A 24528-nucleotide genomic window follows, 5' to 3' on the forward strand; every position below is an offset into this window, starting at 1 on the left:
AGCATCACAGATGCCAGTCTTCAGCCAGTTCGATTCACTCCACGTGATATCAAGAAACGACTGAAGGCACTGGATACTGCAACGGCTCTGGCCCTGACAACATACTGGCAATAGTACTGAAGAACTGTGCTCCAGAACTTGCCGCACCCCTAGCCAAGCTGTTCAAGTACAGCTACAACAATGGTATCTACCCGTCAATGTGGAAAATTGCCCAGGTATGTCCTGTCCACAAAAAACAGGATAAATCCAACCTGGCCAATTACCGTCCCATCAGTTTACTCTCAATCATCAGTAAGGTGATGGAAGATGTCGTCGACAGTGCTATCAAGCGGCACTTGCTTAGCAATAACCTGCTCAGTGATGCTCAGTTTGGGTTCTGCCAGGGCCACTCAGCTCCTGACCTCATTACAGCCTTGGTTCAAACATAGACAAAAGAGCTGAACTCAAGAGGTGAGGTGACAGTGACGGCCCTTGACATCAAGGCAGCATTGGACTGAGTTAGGCATCAAGGAGCCCTAGCAAAACTGGAGTCAATGGGAATCAGGGAGAAAACTCTCTGCTGGCTAGAGTCATACCTAGTGCAAAGGAAGATGGTTGTGGTTGTTGGAGGTCAATGATCTCAGCTCCAGGACATCACTGCAGGAGTACCTCAGGGTAGTGTCCTAGGCCCAACCATCTTCAGCCGCTTCATCAATGACCTTCCTTCAATCATAAGGTCAGAAGTGGGGATGTTTGCTGATGATTGCAAAATGTTCAGCACCATTCGTGACTCCTCAGATACTGAAGCTGTCCGTGTAGAAATGCAGCAAGACCTGGACAATATCCAGGCTTGGGCTGGTAACTGACAAGTAACATTCACGTCACACAAGCGTCAGGCAATGACCATCTCCAACAAGACAGAATGTCCCTTTGACATTCAATGGCATTACCATCGCTGAATCCCCCACTAACAACATCCTGGGGGTTACCAGTGACCAGAAACTGAAGTGGAGTAGCCATATAAATACCGTGGCTACAAGAGCAGGTCAGAGGCTAGGAATCCTGCGGTGAGTAACTCACCTCCTGACTCCCCAAAGCCTGTTCACCATCTACAAGGCACAAGTCAGGAGTGTGATGGAATACTCACCACTTGCCTGGATGGGTGCAGCTCCAACAACACTCAAGAAGCGCGACACCATCCAGGACAAAGCAACCTGCTTGACTGGCACCCCATCTACAAACATTCACTCCCTCCACCACCAACGCACAGTGGCAGCAGTGTGTACCATTTACAAGATGCACTGCAGCAATGCACCAAGGCTCTTTAGACAGCACCTTCCAAACCTGTAACCTCTACCACCTAGAAGGACAAGGGCAGCAAATGATTGGGAACACCACCACCTGCAAGTTCCTCTCCAAGCCACACGCCATCCTGACTTGGAACTATATCACTGTTCCTTCACTGTCGCTGGGTCAAAATCCTGGAACTCCCTTTCTAACAGCACTGTGGGTTTCCCTACCCCACATGGACAGCAGCGGTTCAAGAAGGCAGCTCAGTAGTACCACCTTCTCAAGGGCAATTAGGGATGGGCAATAAATGCTGGCCTAGCCAGTGATGCACACATCCCATGAATGAATTAAAAAAAAGTGTGTGCCTGTGGTGGAGCAATTTATGACTGTGGAAATGCTTTGTGCTGGGTTAGGGGTTGTGGGGGGTGGGGGGGGGGTGGTTGTGAGGGGGTGACAGAGTGTTCAGGGTTACAGTGCCACATGGCTTTAGGCTTGTACATTATCTGAACCATGTCTCTATGAGGCCATCAAGGGCTTCGCTGGCAGCCAGATGTGTGGCTGCAGACACCCTGGCCACATTATGCTCCTCCTTGGAAGATGCCAAGCATTCTACAGATTCCTCCTTCTGTAGCTCCATTCCTCTCTGCAGCGCCAGGCTGTGCAAGGCATAGCAGACTGCCGCCATTGTAGACACCCTTGCTGGTGCGTGCTGAAGGGTGCCCCCAGATCTGTCAAGGCATCTACATTTCATTTTTCATCATCCCAATAACACGCTGAATGGTTGCCCTTGTAGTGATGTGGCTCCTGTTGTATCGCTCTTTGGCATAATTGGCAAAGCTTTTGACAGGTGTCATGAGCCAAGCCCTCAGAGGGTATCCCTTGTCCCCAAAGAGCCACTTGTTCAATCTGCTTGGAACAGAGAACACCTGTGATCAACTTGACTGCCTCAGGATGTAGGAGTCGTGCCAGTTTCCAGGAAATCTTGTGCACACATGCATGACAAACTTAGTGATCACAATCATTGAGGTAGGTGAATCCCTTCCAGTTGATAAACACTGATGGCACCCTGATTTCCACATTGACTCCACCAATGATCCCCTGAACCTATGAAAATTTAGCCACTGTGGCAAAGACAAGAGCTCTCCGTGTCTGACTGCCACATCAGTGTCAAAGTGCACATATTGGGTCACCTTGACATACATGGCATCTGTGAATTAGACTTATGGGCTGCAGATTGTGAGATCCTGCAGAATTCCCTGCAGATGCCTAGAAGGAGTCGGAGGTGAAGAAATTCAGGCATTGTTCCAAGAGACTGCAAATGTCAGCAACGAGATGCTGTGAGAGCCTGAGCTTCTTGAGGCACTGTTACTCCGTCATGTTGAGGAAGCTGATCCGGTTTGGGGGATATTGCCTTCTTTGAGCTGCAGTTCTGTGTCCTTCCCCTATGTCCTGTGGAGCAGCATGTGGCTGTGGAAAAGGCAGCTGCTGTTTCTGATCCCGATGGTGTTGTTTCTCCTTCTGTTTTCCTTCAGAGGTCAATATAATGGCTGCAGTGAAGGCTGACAGCAGGTAAGTTTAGACCACGGTAAGCCAGGGGCAAGGTAAGTGAAATAGCTTTCACAAAGTTGTTACTGTCTTGTATATTAAAGAAATCAAGTTCTCAAGATAGTACAAGCCTTTCCCATAGGCATGGCTGCAGCTGTTCAGTTTCATTATTTAAACACTTTCTAGCATGCTCATTTCAATGCTGAATGACTTCCCATTGTGCTCGCCTTGTGAACCCTGGCGAGATCCACAGAGCTCGGGAAATCTGGACGCTAGCTGTTAAGGCCATATTGCTAGGTTGAATTGTGAGTTAATTGCTACTTAAAATATTTAAATATCTGACCCAATAGCTTCAAGGAGGTTTCCTGTTTGCTTCCAAACACCCCTGTTAAATGCGGAAGTGAGTGGGAATGTGTTGGGCTCCCCACATGCCGTCATTTTTGGGGGCTTTAACCCCTCCCCACCTCTGCACGCATCCGAGCTTGCCCCTGCCCCCCTCAACAAATAAAATTCCACCCTTAACATCCACATGCAGGTTTTTCAGCCATATCCAGGCGGTAGCATAACTCTTACTTAATTGCATAAGTTTTAAACACACCTTCTTGCAAACTTTCTCTGATCCACATCCTTCAGAACCTGCAAGTCGAGAGGATGTCGAGAGGATGCCCAGAGGAATAGCCTTAGCTCCTATACAGGGAGTACCCAATGTTATTCCTTGGAGAAATTGACAAAGATACCAGATGGGGTCCAGCTTTAAGAATCACGAAGTAAGTTCAGTTTTAGAAACAGCAAAACAGTACAACAGCTTTGAAATCAGTGGAAACAAACACAGCAGTTATTGACAACAAACTAACCAAGTACAAGTCCACTTCAAGGAAAAAGCCTCAATGTGGTATGCCTCTTGTGGCACCCATTTCATAAGAATGTGGAGTGGTGCTTTGTGCAGGTACTGTGACCACATTATACAGCTATTACCTCATTTGTATTTTTCTCAGGGCCTTAGTAACAGGTGCACAGGCTCTCAGTGCCACAAATTTTTCTGGATCTCATTATAAAGCATGATGTGCAACGGGTACCGAGCAGGTCTCAGACCTCAGCTCCTGATGAGAAGCACCAGCACCTAATGCACAACACTGTGGGTGCTAAACATTGTATTATCAGCCCTATGGTGATTTTATACTTCTTAAATATAATGATTTACCAAGCTAATTTTCACAGCAGCTATGCTATTTGATTTAGCATTTCTATGATTTTGGCATGACAAAGTATTTCATTATTTCATTTTGCTCCTCATTTTTAATTGCAGGGCCCGATTTCAACTCTGTGCAAGTGGGTAGGTTTATAATAATTTAGAATCTCACTTGCACTTTTTAAACAAATGAGATTTGGAATAAGTTCTAATCACCAACCTTGTGGTATCTGCTAGTTTACAAAAAAGTTTTCCTATGACAAATTTAATCTTGATACGTGTGGGTCATTTGATGTCACTACAACCCAATACACACTATAAAAAGCCACCCGCTTTTGCTTCTACACATAAGAAGTATCTCAGATCTCAGGGGAAGTAAGAGTGACTTAATAGAAGAATGGTCAGCAAGGCTTCAGTTACTGTTTTTTCAGTCATTGCTCTGTGTCTGGTATTTGCAGACGGTAAGATTTTACAGTTATGGGATCTGTTTTCTTTTGAAGTTTATAATGAAAATACTATATTATGGATTAAATACTGATGTATTTTAACACAACTGACTGAGTTACAAAATTGTTGATGGTAGTTTAAGAGTCTGTTGTTTCCGATTGTAGCTCTACCTCGCTTATCTAAACAGAGACGTTGCAGATGCATTTCCCAAGCAGAAGAATTACAATCATCCATGAGAATCAGCAATGTTAAAATTTTCTTTAGCCATGAGCTATGCCCAAACATCGAGATCATGTAAGTCACCATCTTTCTCATGTACTGTTATATTTACTAAGCAGATGTTAACATTAAAGTAACGTCCAATTAATTGTGGTTCAATTTTCCCTTAGTGTCAACTTGCAAAATCGTAGAAGGGTATGCTTGAACCCTGCCTCAGAAATAGGCAAGAAAATGATTGATCTTATGAGAAAGTAAGTATGTAACAAATTTAAACACACCTACGAGTAACGTTGTAAACTGGAGAGATTTAATACAAAGCTGGGTAGAGTTTCCACGTATTTACACCAGCAATGTCAGTGCAATCTAGGTGGAATCGGCCAAACCAATGCAAAAGATCAGGGAACTTTAAACATGGGTTACGCCCCAAACCACTTACGTTCATGTTTTCCACGATCTTTTGTGCTGGTTGAAGATGCAGTTCATCTGAATCAGGCCCCTCCCACAAAACTAGCCACACCCCAGGGTGAAATTGCAAGATTCTGCTGATTAAGGAAGGCTCTTCAAATTGCACTCATTTTAGAACAGAGGACTTAGGAGCAGGAGTAGGCCATTTGGCCCTTCGAGCCTGCTCTGACATTCGATAAGATCATGACTGATCTGGTTGTGGTTTCAACTCCACTTTCCTGTCTTACCCCCCATAACCCTAGACTCCCATGCCTATCAAAAATCTAACTCGGCTTTGAATAAATTCAATGACTTCCAGTGATTTCTGGACAAGAGAATTCCACAGACTAATGACCGGCTGAGAGAAAAAAAATTCTCCTTACCTCTGTCTTAAATGGGAGCCCTCTTATTCTTAAACTGTGTCCCCAAATACTAGTCTCTCTCACAAGAGGAAACATCCTCCCGGTATCCACTCTATCACGTCCCATTAGGATCTTATATGTTTCTTAGAAAGTAGTTGTTGTTGTTCTAGCCATAGTCCCAAAGGAATCTCTTGCCATTTGAGAGAGATAGTTGATAATGTACACCTTAAGGGGCACCACTCCTCAAAGCACAAGGCAAGGCAAGGAGGCAGGCCTCCATAAACTACCACAGCTGGTACAGGGATTGAACCCTTGTTGTTGGTGTCTTTCTGCCTCATACTCTAGCCATATAGCCAACTGAGTTAACCAACCCCCAAAGGCACTAGTAGGCATATATTAAAAGCTTTTCATATCAAAAAATCTTTCATTTACAAAGAAACTGACCAATGAAAATATTAAATTGCTTAGTATGGTTTGTTTTAAGTCATTTTCAGTGATTTTTAAAACAGGTTCCTCACAAATGGGGGACTGAACACAGTAATTAAAAACATTTATTTTTGGTGATAAACCAATTTTCAGCTGAATTAATAAAACTGTATTAGAAAACATGTCTGCAAAGTTGAAACATTCTATAATAGGAAATATTCCGTTTTTCAATAAACTGATCCAACAAGTACTGATGGATACACTTCTTCACAGGAAAATGAAATATTGAATGGCCATGTCTGCAGAGCTGTGGAAAATCTTACATTGCGGACTGATTGCTGCAAAGCTTCATTGAAATTTGAAATCTATCAGTTCATCATTAGATGCTTAAAATTGATTATGTGCTTTGAATTCTTATTTTCACATTTAATAAACTGACTTGTCTGTAACAGGAAGACTGAATAATCATTGCTTATTGACAACTCAGTGTTATTTAAGCACCTGCATGTAACACAGATTAGCTGGCTATTAAGCTAGACAAAAAAGATTAATTTTGAAATTTAAGTTTATCAGCTATTGCTCTCATAATTATGCTGACACTAATACAAATAAGCTATTTTAGATCATTAGATGCAATAAAATAATTAGTTAAGTTTAAAGCCTCATATTAGTCAACAGGATTCCAGCTGTTTATGTTGATTTGGTATCGAACAACTTTCAAGTTTTGACTTTTCCTGGTTTTATATGCCACTGTACATGGCATGCTTTCACCTTTGGAATCAATGCTACTTTATATCATGTTATTTTGTATGCCATTCATGTAAGAGAATAAATAATGTAATTTTTGGAATTATTGTGATCTTTGCATTGTATTAAATGGACCATTTATAATAATAATTGCTTGAATTGTCTTGTATTCTATATAATAGTAATATTTTGACAACCAAATTTGACAAATCCATTAATGTGCTTTGTCGATTTAAATAAAACAACATTACACATCCTTTTATTTTCAGTTTTCAATCAGGCATAGTTGAATGAGCAAAAGGAACAAGAAAATTAAAGAATAAGGGATCTTACAGATTACAGGCAGAAAGCTATCTTTTAGTCAATTTACCACTGATTTTCAGAAAAAAGAAATCCACTTCAAAACTACTTGTGAATTGCCAATGAAAACATTTTTCTACTCGTAGTAAAATAACCAAATAATGGAAAGTTCCAATGAGAATTCAGCTATAATAATTGATTGTTACCACCCTAAATTGCAAAAGGGAGTCACCTCAATTATGAAAATGAATGGAGTTAGTTGTGGCCCAGTGGTAGCACATTCATTCCTAAGTCAGAAATTTGTGGGCTCAAGACCTTCCACAGACGCCTGAGCATTTAATCCATGTTTAGTACTGAGGGAGTGCTAAACTGCCAGAGGTGTTGTCTTTTGAATGAGCCATTAAAATGTGGCCCATCTGCCTTCTCGGGTAGACAGTAAAATATGCCATGACAATATTTGAAGAAGAGTGAGGAACTTCCCCTGGTGTCCTCTCCAACATTTATCCCTCAAAAAACACCTAAATACAGATGAAAAATAAACAAAGTGCTGGAAATACTCAGCAGGTCTAGCAGCATCGGTGGAGAGAGAAACAGTGTTAACGTTTCAGGTCTGTGATCTTTCATCAGAACTAGCAAAGGTTAGAAATGTTCCAATGTGAAACATGCTAGCCCTAGTACAGGCACCATGTGCAGAATGACCTCTTTCTGTGCTGAAAAGGCTGTATATGTATGATTCAACCAACTCTTCAGTAGGAGGCTAATTTTAATTTAATTTTGTCAAGCATCCATTTCCAATTTTTTGATGTACTTAAAGGATAAGATGGAAATTTCTTAAAGTGAGTACTCAGGCAACATAATAAATGCATTTAAAACTGATTTAAGTATTGCATCTATGTACATTGTGTGAATTAATGTGATAAAGAGCTGCTTTTGATTGGTTTAGAGGCTTTGGTGGGTGGCACTCTTACATATTAAAAGCTGATTTAACACTGTACAATATTTGCAGTTTATTTTAAAGCCTTTGATGTGAATAATTAATACAAGTCCAATTTTACTCCACTCTGAGATTTACCACAAGTAGAAAAGTCAATTTTTAATGCCATATCTGGAAATTTGGTAACTCCAAAAATGTTATCGCACAAATCTATACATCACGTGTCTTATAAAAAGAATTATTTGAGGATGAGTTTCATTTCTTTAGAAAGTTAAGCAGGCTGTTTAATAGGCAGCTGATTACCCAACGCACAATTGAATTTTACTACAAGAGTTTTTTTTCAATATCTGAGAGCATGAGTGCATAAGATATGAGTGGTGGGAGAAACCAGTCCAAGAATGCAGAGGATATAGGAGGCATGAATCTGTCAAAAATATGTCACCCCAGGAACACATCTACCAAAATGGGGCAGCTACCTGGGAATTTCAGAAGAATAATTAATAAATCATGAGAATTAGGCTCAACCAAAACTGTGACTGAAGTGTACCATCTGATTCCATTAATGGATAATTAATCCTTGGACTGCATTAAAAGGGGGACTCAAGGCCAATATTGGTCACAACTTTTATGAAACAGGGCCCTTCCAGGCAGCCACTGGGCATTTCACAAGAGTCTACTGATTTTTCTGCACTCACCATCTACCCAATGGAACGCTTAAATGTGAAGAGTAAGTTCAACATTACAAATGTTGCAATCTCTGGATTACCCCGGTGCCACCAGCTAGTGAGTATAGGAATAGGAGGATAGAGCAGATGAATGCGTGGCTGAAGAGATGGTGCAGGAGGGAGGGCTTTAGTTTCCTGGATCACTGGGTCTGTTTCTGGTGAAGGTGGGACCTGTACATGTTGGACGGGTTGCACCCGCAACGGAACGGAACCAACATCCTTGCTGGGAGATTTGCTAGTGTTGTTGGTCGGGGTGGACAGGGGAGGGAGGTGAAACTAATTTGGCAGGAGGATAGGATACAGAATGGAGGCACAGTAGTGGGTGATGCATAGCCAAATATAGAAGAGAAACTAAGTCAGTCTGGAAGGCAGAGCAAATATAGACCCGTTAAGGCATAAGCGAATAATGCAAGGCTGGATTGCATCTATTTTAACGCAAGGAGTCTTACTAGTAAGGCAGATGAATTGAGGGTGTTGACTAACACATGGGAATATGATATTATTGCTATCACAGAGACATGGTTGAGGGAAGGGCAGGACTGGCAGCTCAATATTCCAAGGTATAGAATCTTCAGGCTTGACATGGAGAGGAGGGGGGGGGGGGAGGGGTGTAAAAGAGGTGGCATTGCACTGTTGATCAAGGAGTCAATTAATGCAGTAAGGAGGGATGATATCTTAGAAGGTTCCTCAAATGAGGCCACATGGGTAGAACTTAAAAACAAAAAGGGGACAGTCACTTGGCTGGGAGTGTACTACAGGCCTCCAAACAGTCAGGGAGAGATAGAGGAGCAGACATGTAGGCCAAATCTCAGAGAGGTGTAAAAATAATAGGGTAATAATGGTAGGGGATTTCAACATCCCCAATATTAACTGGGATTGTCAGTGCAAAAGACTTAAAGGGGAGGAATTATTAAAGTGCATCCAGGAGAACTTTTTGAGCCAGCAAGTAGAAAGTCCTACAAGAGAAGGGGCAGTACTGGACCTAATCCTAGGGAATGAAACTGGACAAGTGGTAGAAGTGTCAGTGGGGGAGCATTTCAGGGATAGTGACCATAACTCTAAGATTTAAGGTAGTTATAGAAAAGGACAAAGATGGACCGGAAATAAAGGTTCTGAATTGGGGGAAGGCCGATTTCAATATGATAAAACAGGATCTGACCAAATTGGACTGGGAGCAGCTACTTGTAGGAAACTCTACATCAGACCAGTGGGAGTCATTCAAAAAGGAAATAGTGAGAGTTCAGGGCCATCATGTTCCTGTAAAGGTGAAGGGTAGGACCAACAAGTCCAGGGAATCCTGGATGTCAAGGCATATAGAGGATTGGATAAGGAAAAAAAAGGGGGGCATATGGCATTTTTTTTTTATTCATTCATGGGATGTAAGCGTCACTGGCCAGGCCAGCATTTATTGCCCATCCCTAATTGCCCTTGAGAAGGTGGTGGTGAGCTGCCTTCTTGAACCGCTGCAGTCCATTTGCGGTAGGTATACCCATAGTGCTGTTAGGAAGGGGGTTCCAGGATTTTGACCCAGCGACAGAGAAGGAACGGCAATATAGTTCCAAGTCAGGATGGTGTCTGATTTGAGGGGAACTTGCAGGTGGTGGTGTTCCCATGTATTTGCTGCCCTTGTCCTTCTAGTTGGTAGAGGTCGCGGGTTTGGAAGGTGCTGTCTAAGGAGCCTTGGTGCATTGCTACAGTGCATCTTGTATATGGTACACACTGCTGCCACTGTGTGTCGGTGGTGGAGGGAGTGAATGTTTGTAGATGGGGTACCAATCAAGCGGGCTGCTTTGTCCTGGATGGTGTCGAGCTTCGAGTGTTGTTGGAGCTGCGCCCATCCAGGCAAAGTGGAGAGTATTCCATCACACTCTTGACTTGTGCCTTGTAGATGGTGGACAGTCTTTGGGGAGTCAGTTACTCGCCTCAGGATTCCTAGCCTCTGACCTGCTCTTGTAGCCACAGTATTTATATGGCTACTCCAGTTCAGTTTCTGGGCAATGGTAGCCCCTAGGATGTTGATAGTGGGGGATTCAGCGATGGTAATGCTGTTGAACGTCAAGGGGAGATGGTTAGATTCTCTCTTGTTGGAGATGGTCATTGCCTGCCACTTGTGTGGTGCGAATGTTACTTGCCACTTATCAGCCCAAGCCTGGATATTGTCCAGGTCTTGCTGCATTTCTACACTGACTGCTTCAGTATTTGAGGAGTCGCGAATGGTGCTGAACATTGTGCAATCATCAGCGAACATCCCCACTTCTGTCCTTATGGTTGAAGGAAGGTCATTGATGAAGCAGCTGAAGATGGTTGGGCCTAGGACACTACCCTGAGGAACTCCTGCAGTGATGTCCTGGAGTTTAGATGATTGACCTCCAACAACCACAACCATCTTCCTTTGCGCTAGGTATGACTCCAACCAGTGGAGGGTTTTCCCCCTAATTCCCATTGATCTCAGTTTTGCTAGGGCTCCTTGATGCCATACTGGGTCAAATGCTGCCTTGATGTCAAGCCTTGATTCAGAGCACTGAAAACAGCGGAGACCCTAGAGGAGTATAGAAAGTTGTGGGGGGTACTTAAAAAAGTAATGAGGAGAGCAAAGACGGGCATGAAAAAACATTGGCGGGCAAGATAAAGGAAAATCCCAAGGCATTTTATAAGTATATTAATGGGAAGAGGATAACCGGAGATTAGTGGAGGTGTCAATAACCAGGGCGCATTGATTTAAGGTAAGGGGCAGGAGGTTTAGAGGGGATTTGAGGAAAAAAAATTTCACCCAGAGGGTGGTTCGAATCTGGAACACACTGCCTGAAGGGGTGGTAGAGGCAGGAACCCTCACAACATTTAAGAAGTATTTAGATGAGCACTTGAAACGCTATATAGCATACAAGACTACGGGCCAAGTGCTGGAAAATGGGATTAGAATAGATAGGTGCTTGATGGCCAGCATGGACATGATGGGCCTGTTTCTCTGCTGTATGATTCTATGTGATCCTTTCCTGAAGATAATGAATATCAATGCATATTTCAAGGAATTATGAGAGATATTTCAATACAAAGGCAATCTGATGTGACACAGTGCTTTGAAGGAGAAGAATGGAAGATTGGTTCCACAGGTTAAGGACTATTAAGTGCAATAAGATCATTGATGAAACATAAGAACAGGAGCAGATCATTCAGTCTTTCAAACCTGTTCTGCCCTTCAATTAGATCATGGCTGATCTGCACCTCAACTTAATTTTAATCACCTTTGCTTTATATTCCTTGATATGCTTAAGTCATGAAAATATCTATCTCAACCTTGAAAATTTCAATTAACCCAGCATCCTGTCTTTTGGGGAGAGAATTCCATCCCACCACTACGCTTTCTGTGAAACACTTCCTGATTTCAGTCTTGAATGGCTTAGCTCTGATTTTCAGATTATGCCTCTTGTTCAGGATTCCCCCACCAGAGGAAATAATTTCTTTGTATCTGCTCTACCAGAGCCTTTTATCACTTTAAAGACATTGATTAGACCCCTCGACCTTTTAAACTGAAGGGAATACAAATTAGATTTTGCAATCTGTCTTCATAATTTATTCCTTTAATCCCCAGTATAATTCTTTACTTGCTTCAAGGCCAAAATATCTTTCCTGAGGGTCAGTGCCCAAAAGTGTCTGACCAAGGCTCTGTACAACTGAAGGATCATTTTCTCACTCCTCTGCTCCCATCTCTTAGAGGTTAACATTCCATTAGCCTTTTAGGTTACTATTTGTACCCGTGCACTAGATTTAGAGGAGTTGTGTACATGGACACTTAAATCCATTTGCTCCTCCACAATTCTTAGTCTCTCACCATGAGGAAAACAATATTGGTCTTTCCCAGATCCAAAGAGGATGATCTCACACTTTTTCACATTGAACTCCATCTGCCATAGTTTTTGCTCATATGAAATGTATACATTTCCAAAGAACCAACTCCCCCAATATATTCCTGTGCTTTACTAACCTTTATGTGAAAACAGATTCACTATCGTCATGAAGGAATCATGATCTACTATCCCATCTTTTTTCCTCATCACCCACTGCCAGCACTAACTCTTCAACACCAGGTCTCTGTGATTCACCCAATGCTTTCTCCTGAAAACCATGATCAAAATCTCAATGTGTGTATCTGTTGTGTTGTGTATTTAAAGTGACAGGTTTCAACACTTGATAATGTTCTGAGGGCTGGACTTCCAATTTAGCTCAAGAACAATTGGTTTCCCCTTGTTATATGAGAAAAGCAGATGGTAGATTGTGAGTAATAATCATATCCATTTAGGTACTTCATCATTACACGCAGTAGCATGTGCTTTAATGTGTTAGATAAATTGGTCGGGATTTTGTCAGTGCAGTGGAGACGGGCTGGGAGGTGGGAGGGGTGGAAAAAAGGGAGTGAATGACGTAGAGAAGGAAGTCCGACGTGTTTATGCCACTAGGGGATATGCCCAGAGGCAGCTCGGCTGGCGGTAGGCTGCGCTTGAAGGTGGTGGGAAAATAATTAAGCCTGTTAAACAGGCAATTAATTGCAATTTTATCAGCTTTTTTCCATTTTGCGAGGGGTGGACGAGAATAACGGAGCTTTAGAGCCTCGCCAGTTCTAAGGAGGCAGAAACTCAGCAAAAAGTCAGTCTTGGCTGCAGTCAGCAGCCATTGTGAGAGGTAGTGTAGCTTGGTAGGGAGAGTGAAACTGAATAGACAACGGCAGTAGTAATCTGGAGGAAAGCCAAACTTGGAGCTTTGGTTGAGTGTCCTCTCTGACTTGGCACTTGTCTGTGGAAAGTAAGGTGAGGGGGAGGCCCTGAGAAGTGAGTGCAGCAGTGTGCTTTGGGCCTCATTCACTCAAGCCTCGAGACCTCCAGTGAGGAGGAGCATCAGAGAGGGAAGGAGTTGCAGCCACTGGGAGCAGGGCTGCAGTACCCAGACCAGCACCAGGATCATGAGGCTGGAAGGGGGCATGGACAAGGTGGGTGCAGAGAGGCAAAAAAAACAGCCTCTTGCACGAAGACAATGCTACCCATCAGACAGGGTCGATTGTCAGAGACTGAGCTTCCTGAAAATGTTGAAGTCGCAGTGTCGCTGAAGACTGTCTCTCTCCAGAGAGGTGGTCACCAAGCTGTGTAACCTGATAGGATACACTGGATAACTAGGGAGAGAATAGGGCCCATAAAAGTCCAAAAAGGTAACCTATGTGTAGGGGCGGAAGATGTTGGTATTGTTCTTAATGAATATTTTGCATCTGTCTTCACAATAGAGGGGGATGATGCAGATATTGTAGTTAAGGAAGAGGGGCGGGAAGTATTGGATGTGATAAACATAGGGAGAGAGGAAGTATTAACGAGATTAGCATCCTTAAAAGTTGATAAATCATCAGGGCTGGATGAAATGCACCCCAGGTTGTTAAAAGCAGCAAGAGAGGAAATAGCAGAAAGTCTGACCATCATTTTCCAGTCCTCACTGGATACAGGTGTGGCGCCAGAGGATTGGAGGACTGCTAACGTTGTACCTCTGTTTAAAAAGGTAGCGAGGGATAAACCGAATAATTACAGTCCGGTCAGTCTAACCTCAGTAGTGGGAAAATTATTGGAATCTATTCTGAGAGACAGGATAAACTGTCACTAAGAAAGGCACAGGTTAATCAAGAATAGTCAGCATGGATTTGTTAAGGGAAGATCTTGTCTTACCAACTTGATCAAATTTTTTGAAGAAGTAACAAGGAAGATAGATGAGGGTAGTGCAATTGATGTTGCCTACATGGATTTTAGCAAGGCTTTTGACAAGGTCCCACATGGCAGACTCGTTAAAAAAAAAAAAATCCTATGGGATCCAGGGAAATACAGCAAGATGGATGCAAAATTGGCTCAGTGGCAGGAAACAAAAGGTAATTGTTGATGGGTGTTTTTGCGACTGGAGGGCTGTTTCCAGTGGCATTCCACAGGGCTCAGTACTGGGTCTCTTGCTTTTTGTGGTATATATTAACAATTTGAACGTAAATGTAGGGGGCATGATCAAGAAATTTGCAGATGACACAAAGATTGGCTGTGTGGTAGATAGCGAACAGGATAGCTGTAGGCTGCAGGAAGATATTGATGGTCTGGTCAGATGGGCAGAAAAGTGGCAAATGGAATTCAACCCGGAGAAGTGTGAACTGATGCATTTGGGGAGGTCAAACAAGGTAAAGAAATACACAATTAATGGGAAAATACTGAGAAGTGTAGAGAAAGTGAGGGATCTTGGAGTGAATGTTCACGGATCCCTGAAGGTAGGACAGGTCAATAAGGTGGTTAAGAAGGCATATAGAATCCTTTCCTTTATTAGCCGAGGTATAGAATACAAGAGCAGGAAGGTTATGCTGGAACTGTATAACCCATTGGTTAGGCCACAACTTCAGTACTGTGTGCAGTTCTGGTCACCTCATTACAGAAAGGATGTAACTACACTAGAGAGGGTACAGAGGAGATTTATGAGGATGTTGCCAGGACTGGAAAAATGCAGCTCTGAGGAAAGATTGGATAGGCTGGGGTTATTCTCCTTGGAACAGAGAAGGCTGAGGGGAGATCTGACTGAAATATACAAAATTTTGAGGGGCCTGGATAGAGTGGAGGTGAAGGGTCTATTCACCTTAGCAAAGAGGTCAGTGTCTAGGGGACATAGATTTAAAGTGATTGGTAGAAAAATTAGAAGGGAGATGAGGAAAAATGTTTTCACCCAAAGGGTGGTGGGGGTCTGGATTTCACTGCCTGAAAGGGTAGTTGAGGCAGAAACCCTCAACTCATTCAAAAGGAGTCTGGATATGCACCTCAAGTGCCATAATCTGCAGGGCTATGAACCAAATGCTGGAAGGTGGGATTAGAATGGGATCATTTTTCAGCCGGCACAGACACGATGGGCCAAGTGGCCTCTTTCTTTGCCTTAAACTTTCCATGATTCTATGATAGAGGAGGAGTTGAGCCCAATGGGAAGTGGTGTGACCCCATTGCCTGTGGTGTTGAAGTGCAATGTGGTGCTCAATTTCTATGCCTCAGGATCATTCCAGGAACCTTCAGAAGGTATCTGTGGGATCTCCCAATCTGCAGCTCATCGCTGCATCAAGATGGTCACCAATGCCATATTCAAGAGGGCAAGACAATATGTGCGGTTTTGAAACAATGCAGACAGTCAGGCAGAGAAGGCTACTGGATTCGGGGCCATCGCTGGATTTCTCCTGATGCAGGGTGTCATCGACTGCATACATGGGTCCATCAAGGCTCCCACAGACCAGGCTGCTTCAACAGGAAGAACCTCCATTTGTTCAATGCACAATTTATGTGCAACCACGACAAATGGATCCTTCAGGTCTGTGCAAGATTCCTGGAAAGCTGTCATGACACCCACATACTAAGGCAGTCCCAGGGGCCAGTCTCCCTGTGTGCCTTCAAGGATGGATTCTGGGTGACAAGGGATACCTAATAAAGAAATGGCTAGTTCCGCATTTGCAGAACCCAAGTACTGATGGAGAAGAGAGACACAACAGCTGCCACTACAAAACTTGAATGACCATCGAGCAGGCCATAGGGCTTCTGAAAATGTGATTCTGATGCCTTGATTGATCTGGTCAGAGCTGGTCAACATACCCCAGCGAGGGTCTTTATTGTGGTGGTGTGCTGTGCTCTACACACCTGGAGCTACAGAGGGGAGAAGCTGTGAACAATAAGGACATCCTGGAGTGTGATGCCTCCTCTGAAGATGAGTGCGTGGAGGGAAACAGTGATCAGGTGCAATATGAAGACGACCCTGAGGGACTGCATGCAGGGGTCAAGGAAGGCTCGTGACTACCAGCACAGATACATTTCTCATGAGCCTTCCTTATACACCTATTCAATCAAATAAATCCTCCATCTTCTATAACCCTGTTGCTCTGCATCACGAGGTAAAGGTATCGGAAATGCATTGACCTCATTGGGTATGGTCCTTCCGATTGTACCCTTTATGAAAGCCATCGATCTGTTAATGGCCCAGCACTGCATAAATAAGTGAAGGATTCTTTTTGCCGTGCAGCATATCAGAATTTATTGAATACAAATAAACAGCAAGGTGGCATCTATTTACCCAGCTCCAATGCTTCTTCTTCCATTGGCGTCAAGATCGTCATGTATTGCACGCCGCCTCCAGTCCTTGATCTTTCTCTCACATTGTGAGCTCTCTTCTCCTGTAAGCACATAAATTTCCATTGATGCTCGCCCAAAGACATGCAATACGCTTATGTTGGTGTCAGCCTAACTGTCCATTATGGTGCCACAGGGATGCCTCCTACATGTGGCTGTTCAGTACTGACAGTGCAGGAGTCAACTCTGACTGCCCTTCACAAAGAGGTTAACATGCATTTGACAGCCAATGTTGATGTCAGAACATTGCTGCTGACTGGGTGGGCAACATCTTCTCCAATTTTATATTCATCTTAAGTCACATTTAAGGCTGCAAGTTTTATATTATGCAATGCATCAGGTCATTGATCCTTTAACGACAGTGCAGCTATGTACATGGGACAACACCATGCTGCTCACCTCCACTGCTATCTCCATCCATGCCCGTTTGGTTTGGCGAGCCGGTCTCCTCCTGCCGTCCTAAGGGAACAGGACTTCCTTTTGAGCCCGTGCAGCCTGGAGGAACACCACCAGGGAGGCATCAGAGTACCTATGTGACACCCTTGCTCTGTCTTCTGCCATGTCATGATTTCTGCAGATGCCAGGGCTCCCTCGCTGCTCCCTCCATGGCTGCTACCTCTAAAAGTACTGCTGTCTGCCAAGCACAGAAGATGCTACTCTTTGAGGTTCTTCCTTCTGAACAATGCAACAATAGTTTCAACAAAGCATGAGCTGTTTGGTGTTTCAGGTTTCCTGCAGTAAGTTCTTTTTCATCTGTGTTTTGTCTTTGGCATCAAACTATTTTTTCACTAACATTGCACATTTCACAGCTGGGTGGTCAAACTTTGATATCATACCAATTAAGTGTCCTGATAGCTTATTGAGAAGCATTAGAAGGTTATTACTGCAGGTCTTCTGTGCCTATTTTTTTGAACCTGCTAATAAATGCATTCTCAGGAATTGCCGATTTCTGAACTTTTTTAATGGTTGGAAATTTCACTGAGTGAAATGGCAGAAAAGTAAATTTTTCAAAGTAAGGATAATATCGTGCTAAACGTTAATTCATCCTCCAAGAAAATACAAACTGCCAGTGTATACTTGATGTACAATATTTATAAATTATAATAAAATGACACTCAGTGGAACTAAGGAAAATTAGATAAATGGAAGCATAGTCACTGGAGTGAGAGAATAGATGCATATCCACGGAGGATATTGGATGCCAACAGGTTTATACTTTGTCATATAATTTTCATAGAGACATTTATTTGTGCTTTTATTGATACTATTTTGATTAAATGTCTTTAATTTTTAACCAATAGGTAAAGTCAGACAGGTCAATGTTTTTAAATGTTACTTGTATGTATGATTATAATTTATCTAACTGAAAAGCAACTTAAATGCTGTTTGTGCAAACATCATAAGGATTTTGACCTTATTAACTTGCTGTTCTACTGCATGGTTTTAAGTTTCTGTGGCAGCAGATCTCCATTGCCCCCTAGCTGTCAGAGCCAAATTACCATTTCTAAATCTTACAATTCAAACAAGATCAGCATTTTTGAGAACCTTTTTTATAAAGAGATGAATGTAATTAAATTATGCACTAAAATAAAAATCAGAATTTTAACCAAGCCATAAACAATATTTGAAAGTTATGTAAGTGAACACAGCAAATTATAAACTCAGAAAATGTCTTTTGTTCTGTTGCATTAACTGATGGTTAGACTTTTTTTATTTTTGAAATAGTTATTTTCAAAGGACATATAATTTATAGATGCCAAAATTGATATTTAACAGATTTTGATAAAATACTATTGCATTCCAAAAGCCACCAGATTCACTTTCTAGAACAGCTGGTAAAAACTCTCTTATTGACAAGAAGTCTATAGTGTAGCCTAGCAGATAGAAGAGCTAGAGCTAAATCTTTAGCATGATACTGTTTTTCAAAGTTCAAAACATTTAAATAAGCAGAAATCATTTAAATAAGCATATATCCATATTGAAGTATCCTGGACTGCATTATCCAGTCAATGGTAAATCAAGAACAGACAGATTTTTAAAGAAGTACTTGAATGTTAAATTCCATAATCTAATAATGAACTTAAAGCTATGCTTATACAGTCTTACAAATCATATGAGTGTCCATTTCATTGTTCAGCTTTTCACTGAGTTGCAACTTGTGCTTTACAATTAATATTGAACAAAACTCATAACTAACCACATAATGTTAACTTATTTAATTGATTTCCTTTAAATAACAATGCATTTAATAATCACTTAATCAACATTTGTTTTAAACTATCTGCTTTCCCAGTAATTGAGGGAATTTTGATTTTACAGTAGAATTTCCATTGCAAAAACTCATTTTCCCCCATTGTATATTTCCAATTACGTAGGTATTCGATGTTACCCAATTGTCTTGGCAAATATAACCACACAGCCTATATAAAGAAGCTTTAGCTACTGGGTTTCAGACACTTTAACAAAAACATCTAAAGCTAAAGAGGAAGTAGGAGGGATTTGTCAAACAAAATGGTCAGCAAAGTGTTACTCAATGTGTTGTCAGTCATTGCTCTATGTCTGGCATTTGCAGAGGGTAAGATTTCTGCTATAGATTTAACTTATGTAATCTGCTTGTTATTTTTTATTTTGAGTACAGTTCTGATAAACATGAAACCAGACTATAACTTCAGATGGAAGAAATTACTGTTGCATAAGATGAATAAAATTGGTTTACAAATCGTACTCGGTAGTAAATATCTAATGCCTTTTTTTATTTGCTTTTGCAGCTCAACCTCACCTGCCTAAGCAGAGTCGTTGCAAATGCATCGAGACAATAAACGTGTTACATCCTTTAATGAAAATCAGTAATGTTAAAATCCTGTTGAAACAGAACTTTTGTGAAAATGTGGAGATCATGTAAGCTGTCATTTACCTATTTCCCCACAAAATTCATTCAAGACGAAAGAAAACTTCAATTAATTATCCTTTTTTCTCATTTACAGTGTCACCTTACAAAGTGGTAGAAGAAAGTGTTTGAACCCTGAGTCTGCAATTGGAAAGAATATCATTAACTTTATGGAGAGGTAAATAGAATATTCACACTCTCATTTAACATTTTTAAAGCTTCTTGTAGAAGTTTCTTCCAAAATGTGGCTTGATGTTGGCACTGAATTGTTCATTTCATCCCAGTTTGCAGCCAGCAGCACAATTATTGCTTGGAAAGGCTGTAAAGGTTTATCTTATTTCTGACTTGACAATATACGTGGAGTTTAATGAAAGTTAAATAATGTTGTTCTATTATATGTGCTAACTACAAAAGCTGCACTTAATAATCAGGACATAATTGTTTACTCGTACAACACAAAAGAAAATCAGGACAGATATTCTAACATATACCTGCAGAGGGACCAGCAACATGTCCATGAACACCTCTACATGATTTTTCTAACCAACTGGTGATAAGTTGTCCAAAAATATCTTTGGGTTCAAAGGTTAAAATTAGAATAAAATAGCAAAATATGTTTTTAGAAAACCAGAAGTAGCATTTGCACCACAACTTTTCTCTACTGCTCAATACATACTTACAACAAAAAATTGTCTCTGCAGCATAAAGAAAACTACAAAGAAGAACTGACAAAGAAAACCACAGAAATGAACTGACTTTACAAAGTGAACAATGCTGAACAGATTCTGCAGAAATTAGATAGATGAACCATTGTTCTCTCTCATGTGAAGAATTTTAAAAAACTGGTAATGTTTTAAAAAGATTTACAGTTTTCAAGCGAATCAAAATTTACAGCAACGGTATCAGGATCGTTGATCTCACAATTAATAAAGCTACCTATAACATCTTATCTAAGAATATTTTCTAGATGATTTAAGATTCCTTTTTAGAGAACAAATTAATTATGCTGATATTCGCTGATTAAATAAGCTATTTTATATGGTAGTTGATGGTATTATTATTTGATATACCAAGAAGGCTTGTCCTGATGTCTTATTTATCACAAGAGGATTCCTCTGTTGAATGTTCCTGAGATATATCACTGCATATTAACTTCTCACTTATTGATTCAATTATATCAAGTCAAATCATATAAGTGGAAAATAAAATATATTTGTTATAAGTTTTGGAAAAAAAATCAATGACATTTGTGTAAATGATATATTAGTACAAATTTGTATTTTAAAAATCCAGTGACTGCATTGTTGGCATGTGTTAAATTGATTTATGATCATTCAGCAACCAAAGTTTGAATTGAATGATGAGCAAAATAATGAAATTATGTCAAATGTATTGTTATTTCATGTGTTCACCGATTAAATAAACATCTTAGCACAAAAATGTGTATTTTGTTATATTTTAAAGAATTAAACCATATAGAATAAATATGGTGCATAATTCACAAGACAAGGTAAACTATTAAATAAAAGAAATGGAAATTTGAAAGCTACCATGATCTGCACATTTTGCATTAGTTAGTTATATAAGTAGTGTTTCTGCGATACCCCTTCAAGAAGGGATGGGTAATCTTAGCAGAGAAATTATCACAACTGCAGGTATATGTAGCATTAACTGGCTGTGGTGATGTTGGAAATGCTCTCAAATAGGGTAAATAAAAGCAGAAATATAAATGACTTCAATTTACATGCCCAGTAAATTTGTTAAAGGCTGTTGGCTATCGGGCACACATAGTGTGGAACGTGAGGTATTCATCTTCACTTACACACTGGATTTCTCTTAACTATTAAGGCACAAATTTTCTTTTATGGCAAATGGTTTATGCCATACAACAGCACCTGGCAAGTCTAAAGTGAAAGTAAAAGAATTGAAGCAGGGCCAATGATAAAAATTGCTGTGTGATATGCTGCTGGAAGAGATTGAAAAAAAAACCATGATCAATGATTCTTATGTCCTCTTGGCTTACCTTAGATCTAATGTTTAGGGGGGATATGCGTGGAAAGCTCTTTACGCAGAGGGTGGTGGGTGCCTGGAACGCGTTGCCAGCGGAGGTGGTAGACGCGGGCACGATAGCGTCTTTTAAGATGTATCTAGACAGATACATGAATGGGCAGGAAGCAAAGAGATACAGACCCTTAGAAAATAGGCGACAGGTTTAGATAGAGGATCTGGATCGGCGCAGGCTTGGAGGGCCGAAGGGCCTGTTCCTGTGCTGTAATTTTCTTTGTTCTTTCTGACCAAGCTACTGTATGAAGTGAGACACTTTTGCAACTTAGTGCAATTAATGACTGGTTAGCAGAAGAATTATAATACATGTGCGAAAACTTTCCTTTTACTACAGCTTCTGAAGAACTATAACAAATTAGACAGACAATTGTTTCTTTCTTTTTAAATTATATTTGTTCTTCTTTTCTATAATTATAAATTTATACCCTCAGTTTACTCACTCACTGATCAGTGGAAATAATTTAACCCTATATAGCACCTTTCATGTCTTCAGGATAAAGGCCGGCTCAGGTCTGCAAATGAAACCCGACCTGAGCCAGACAGGACCACATCCGACCCCGACACGGCCTGAGTCCTTTCATTTTGTCCCGTGCCCAACCCGACCATCAGTTAACCTAGCTTCCATTTTTCACTTTGTTGTTTACCTGCACAAGCTTAAAAAATCTGTAACTAACAATCTTTCAAGTCCAAAAAGTACATTAACATTGGAGCCACTTACTGGAGGTGGTGATAGAACGTGTCCGACCTGGCTCAACCTGACCCGAGCCCAAATGCCGGACCCGGAAGTGCGACCCGACCCGAACCCGATACGTCACCAGATATTCTGAAGTACTTCACAGCCAGCCTCCTTTGAACTGCAGTCAGTGTTTTTATATGGGCAAATGTGGCAGCCAATTTGTGCACAGCATCTTCTTCTTTAGCCTCCTTGTCTTGAGAGACAATGGGTAAGTGCCGAGAGGTGGTCAGTAGTTTGTGAAGCAGCATCTGGAGTGGCTATAAAGGCCAATTCTAGAGTGACAGACTCTTCCACAGGCGTTGCAAAAATTGGTTGTCGGGGCTGTTGCACAGTTGGCTCTCTCCTTGTGCTTGTCTTTTTTCCTGCCAACTGCTAAGTCTTTTCAACGCGCCACTCTTTAGCCCCGCCTTTATGGCTGTCCGCCAGCTCTGGTGATCACTGGCAACTGACTCCCATGACTTGTGGTCAATGTCACAGGACTTCATGTCACGTTTGCAGACGTCTTTAAAGCGGAGACTGGACGGCTGGTGGGTCTGATACCAGTGACGAGCTTGCTGTACAATGCGTCCTTGGGGATCCTGCCATCTCCCATGCGGCTCACATGGCCAAGCCATCTTAAGCGCCACTGGATCAGTAGGGTGCATATGCTGGGGATATTGGCCGCCTTGAGGACTTCTGAGTTGGTGATACGGTCCTGCCACCTGATGCCAAGGATTCTCCGGACACAGCGAAGATGGAATGAGTTGAGACGTCGCTCTTGGCTGACATACGTTGTCCAGGCCTCGTTGCCATAGAGCAAGGTACTGAGGACACAGACTTGATACACTTGGACTTTTGTGTTCCATGTCAGTGCGCCATTTTCCCACACCCTCTTGGCCAGTCTGGACATAGCAGCGGATGTCTTTCCCATGCGCTTGTTGATTTCTGCACTGAGAGACAGGTTACTGGTAATAGTTAGAGTCATAGAGAGATAACAGCACTGAAACAGGCCCTTCGGCCCACCGAGTCTGTGCCGACCATCAACCACCCATTTATACTAATCCTACATTAATCCCATATTCCCTACCACATCCCCACCTTCCCTCAATTCTCCTACCACCTACCTACACTAGGGGAAATTTACAATGGCCAATTTACCTATCAACCTGCAAGTCTTTGGCTGTGGGAGGAAACCAGAGCACCCGTGGAAACCCACGTGGTCACAGTGAGAACTTGCAAACTCCGCACAGGCAGTACCCAGAAGCGAACCCAGGTCGCTGGAGCTGTGAGGCTGCGGTGCTAACCACTGTGCCACTATGCCGCCCTAGGTTTGTTGAGCCTAGGTAGGTGAACTCTTGAATCACTTCCAGAGCGTGGTCGACGATATTGATGGATGGAGCATTTCTGACCTTCTGTCCCAATATGTTCGTTTTCTTGAGGCTGATGGTTAGGCCAAATTCGTTGCAGGCAACCGCAATCCTGTTGATGAGTCTCTGCAGACATTCTTCTGTGTGGGATGTTAATGCAGCATCATCAGCAAAGAGAAATTCTCAGATTGAACAACTTCTCCTTCAACTCCACTCACTTCCTTCAAGTAAAAGGTGTTGCTATGGGTACCCGCATGGGTCCTAGTTATGCCTGTCTTTTTGTGGGATTATTTGAGCATTCTTTGTTCCAGTCCTACTCAGGCCCCCTCCCCCAACTCTTTTTCTGGTACATTGATGCTCCCGCCCCGAACTGGAAACTTTATCAACTTTGCTTCCAATTTCCACCCTTCTCTCACCTTTACATAGTCCATCTCTGACACTTCCCTTCCCTTCCTCGACTTCTCTGTCTCCATCTCTGGGGATAGGTTGTTTAATATCCATTACAAGCCCACTGACTCCCACAGCTACCTCGACTACACTTCTTCACACCCTACCTCCTGTAAGGATTCCATTCCATCCTCCCAGTTTCTCCGTCTCTGATGCATCTGCTCTGATGACGCTACCTTCCATGACGGTGCTTCTGATATGACCTCCTTTTTCCTCAACCGAGGATTCTCCCCCACTGTTGTTGACCGGGCCCTCAACCGTGTCCGGTCCATTTCCCTTCCC

The 24528-nt window shown here is 42.0% G+C and overlaps 2 protein-coding genes across 2 annotated transcripts; both read left to right on the top strand.

Annotated features, from left to right (window-relative positions):
- The first annotated feature begins 4326 nt into the window (after positions 1 to 4326).
- LOC137375614 (interleukin-8-like) lies at positions 4327 to 6798 on the top strand. The gene is made up of 4 exons (XM_068042990.1): positions 4327 to 4464; positions 4615 to 4744; positions 4840 to 4920; positions 6175 to 6798. Exons 1-4 carry the CDS (start codon positions 4401 to 4403, stop codon positions 6188 to 6190), a joined length of 291 nt encoding a protein of 96 aa, XP_067899091.1. The 5' UTR covers positions 4327 to 4400; the 3' UTR covers positions 6191 to 6798.
- Positions 6799 to 19223: 12425 nt separating this feature from the next.
- On the top strand, positions 19224 to 21093 carry LOC137375615 (permeability factor 2-like). Its single transcript, XM_068042991.1, has 4 exons — positions 19224 to 19341; positions 19535 to 19664; positions 19751 to 19831; positions 20355 to 21093. The coding sequence occupies exons 1-4, from the start codon at positions 19278 to 19280 to the stop codon at positions 20380 to 20382; spliced, it is 303 nt and encodes a 100-aa protein (XP_067899092.1). The 5' UTR covers positions 19224 to 19277; the 3' UTR covers positions 20383 to 21093.
- Positions 21094 to 24528: the final 3435 nt, after the last annotated feature.

The sequence above is a fragment of the Heterodontus francisci genome, chromosome 12, assembly GCF_036365525.1.
Source record: "Heterodontus francisci isolate sHetFra1 chromosome 12, sHetFra1.hap1, whole genome shotgun sequence".
In the NCBI taxonomy this organism is placed as follows: Eukaryota; Metazoa; Chordata; class Chondrichthyes; order Heterodontiformes; family Heterodontidae; genus Heterodontus; species Heterodontus francisci.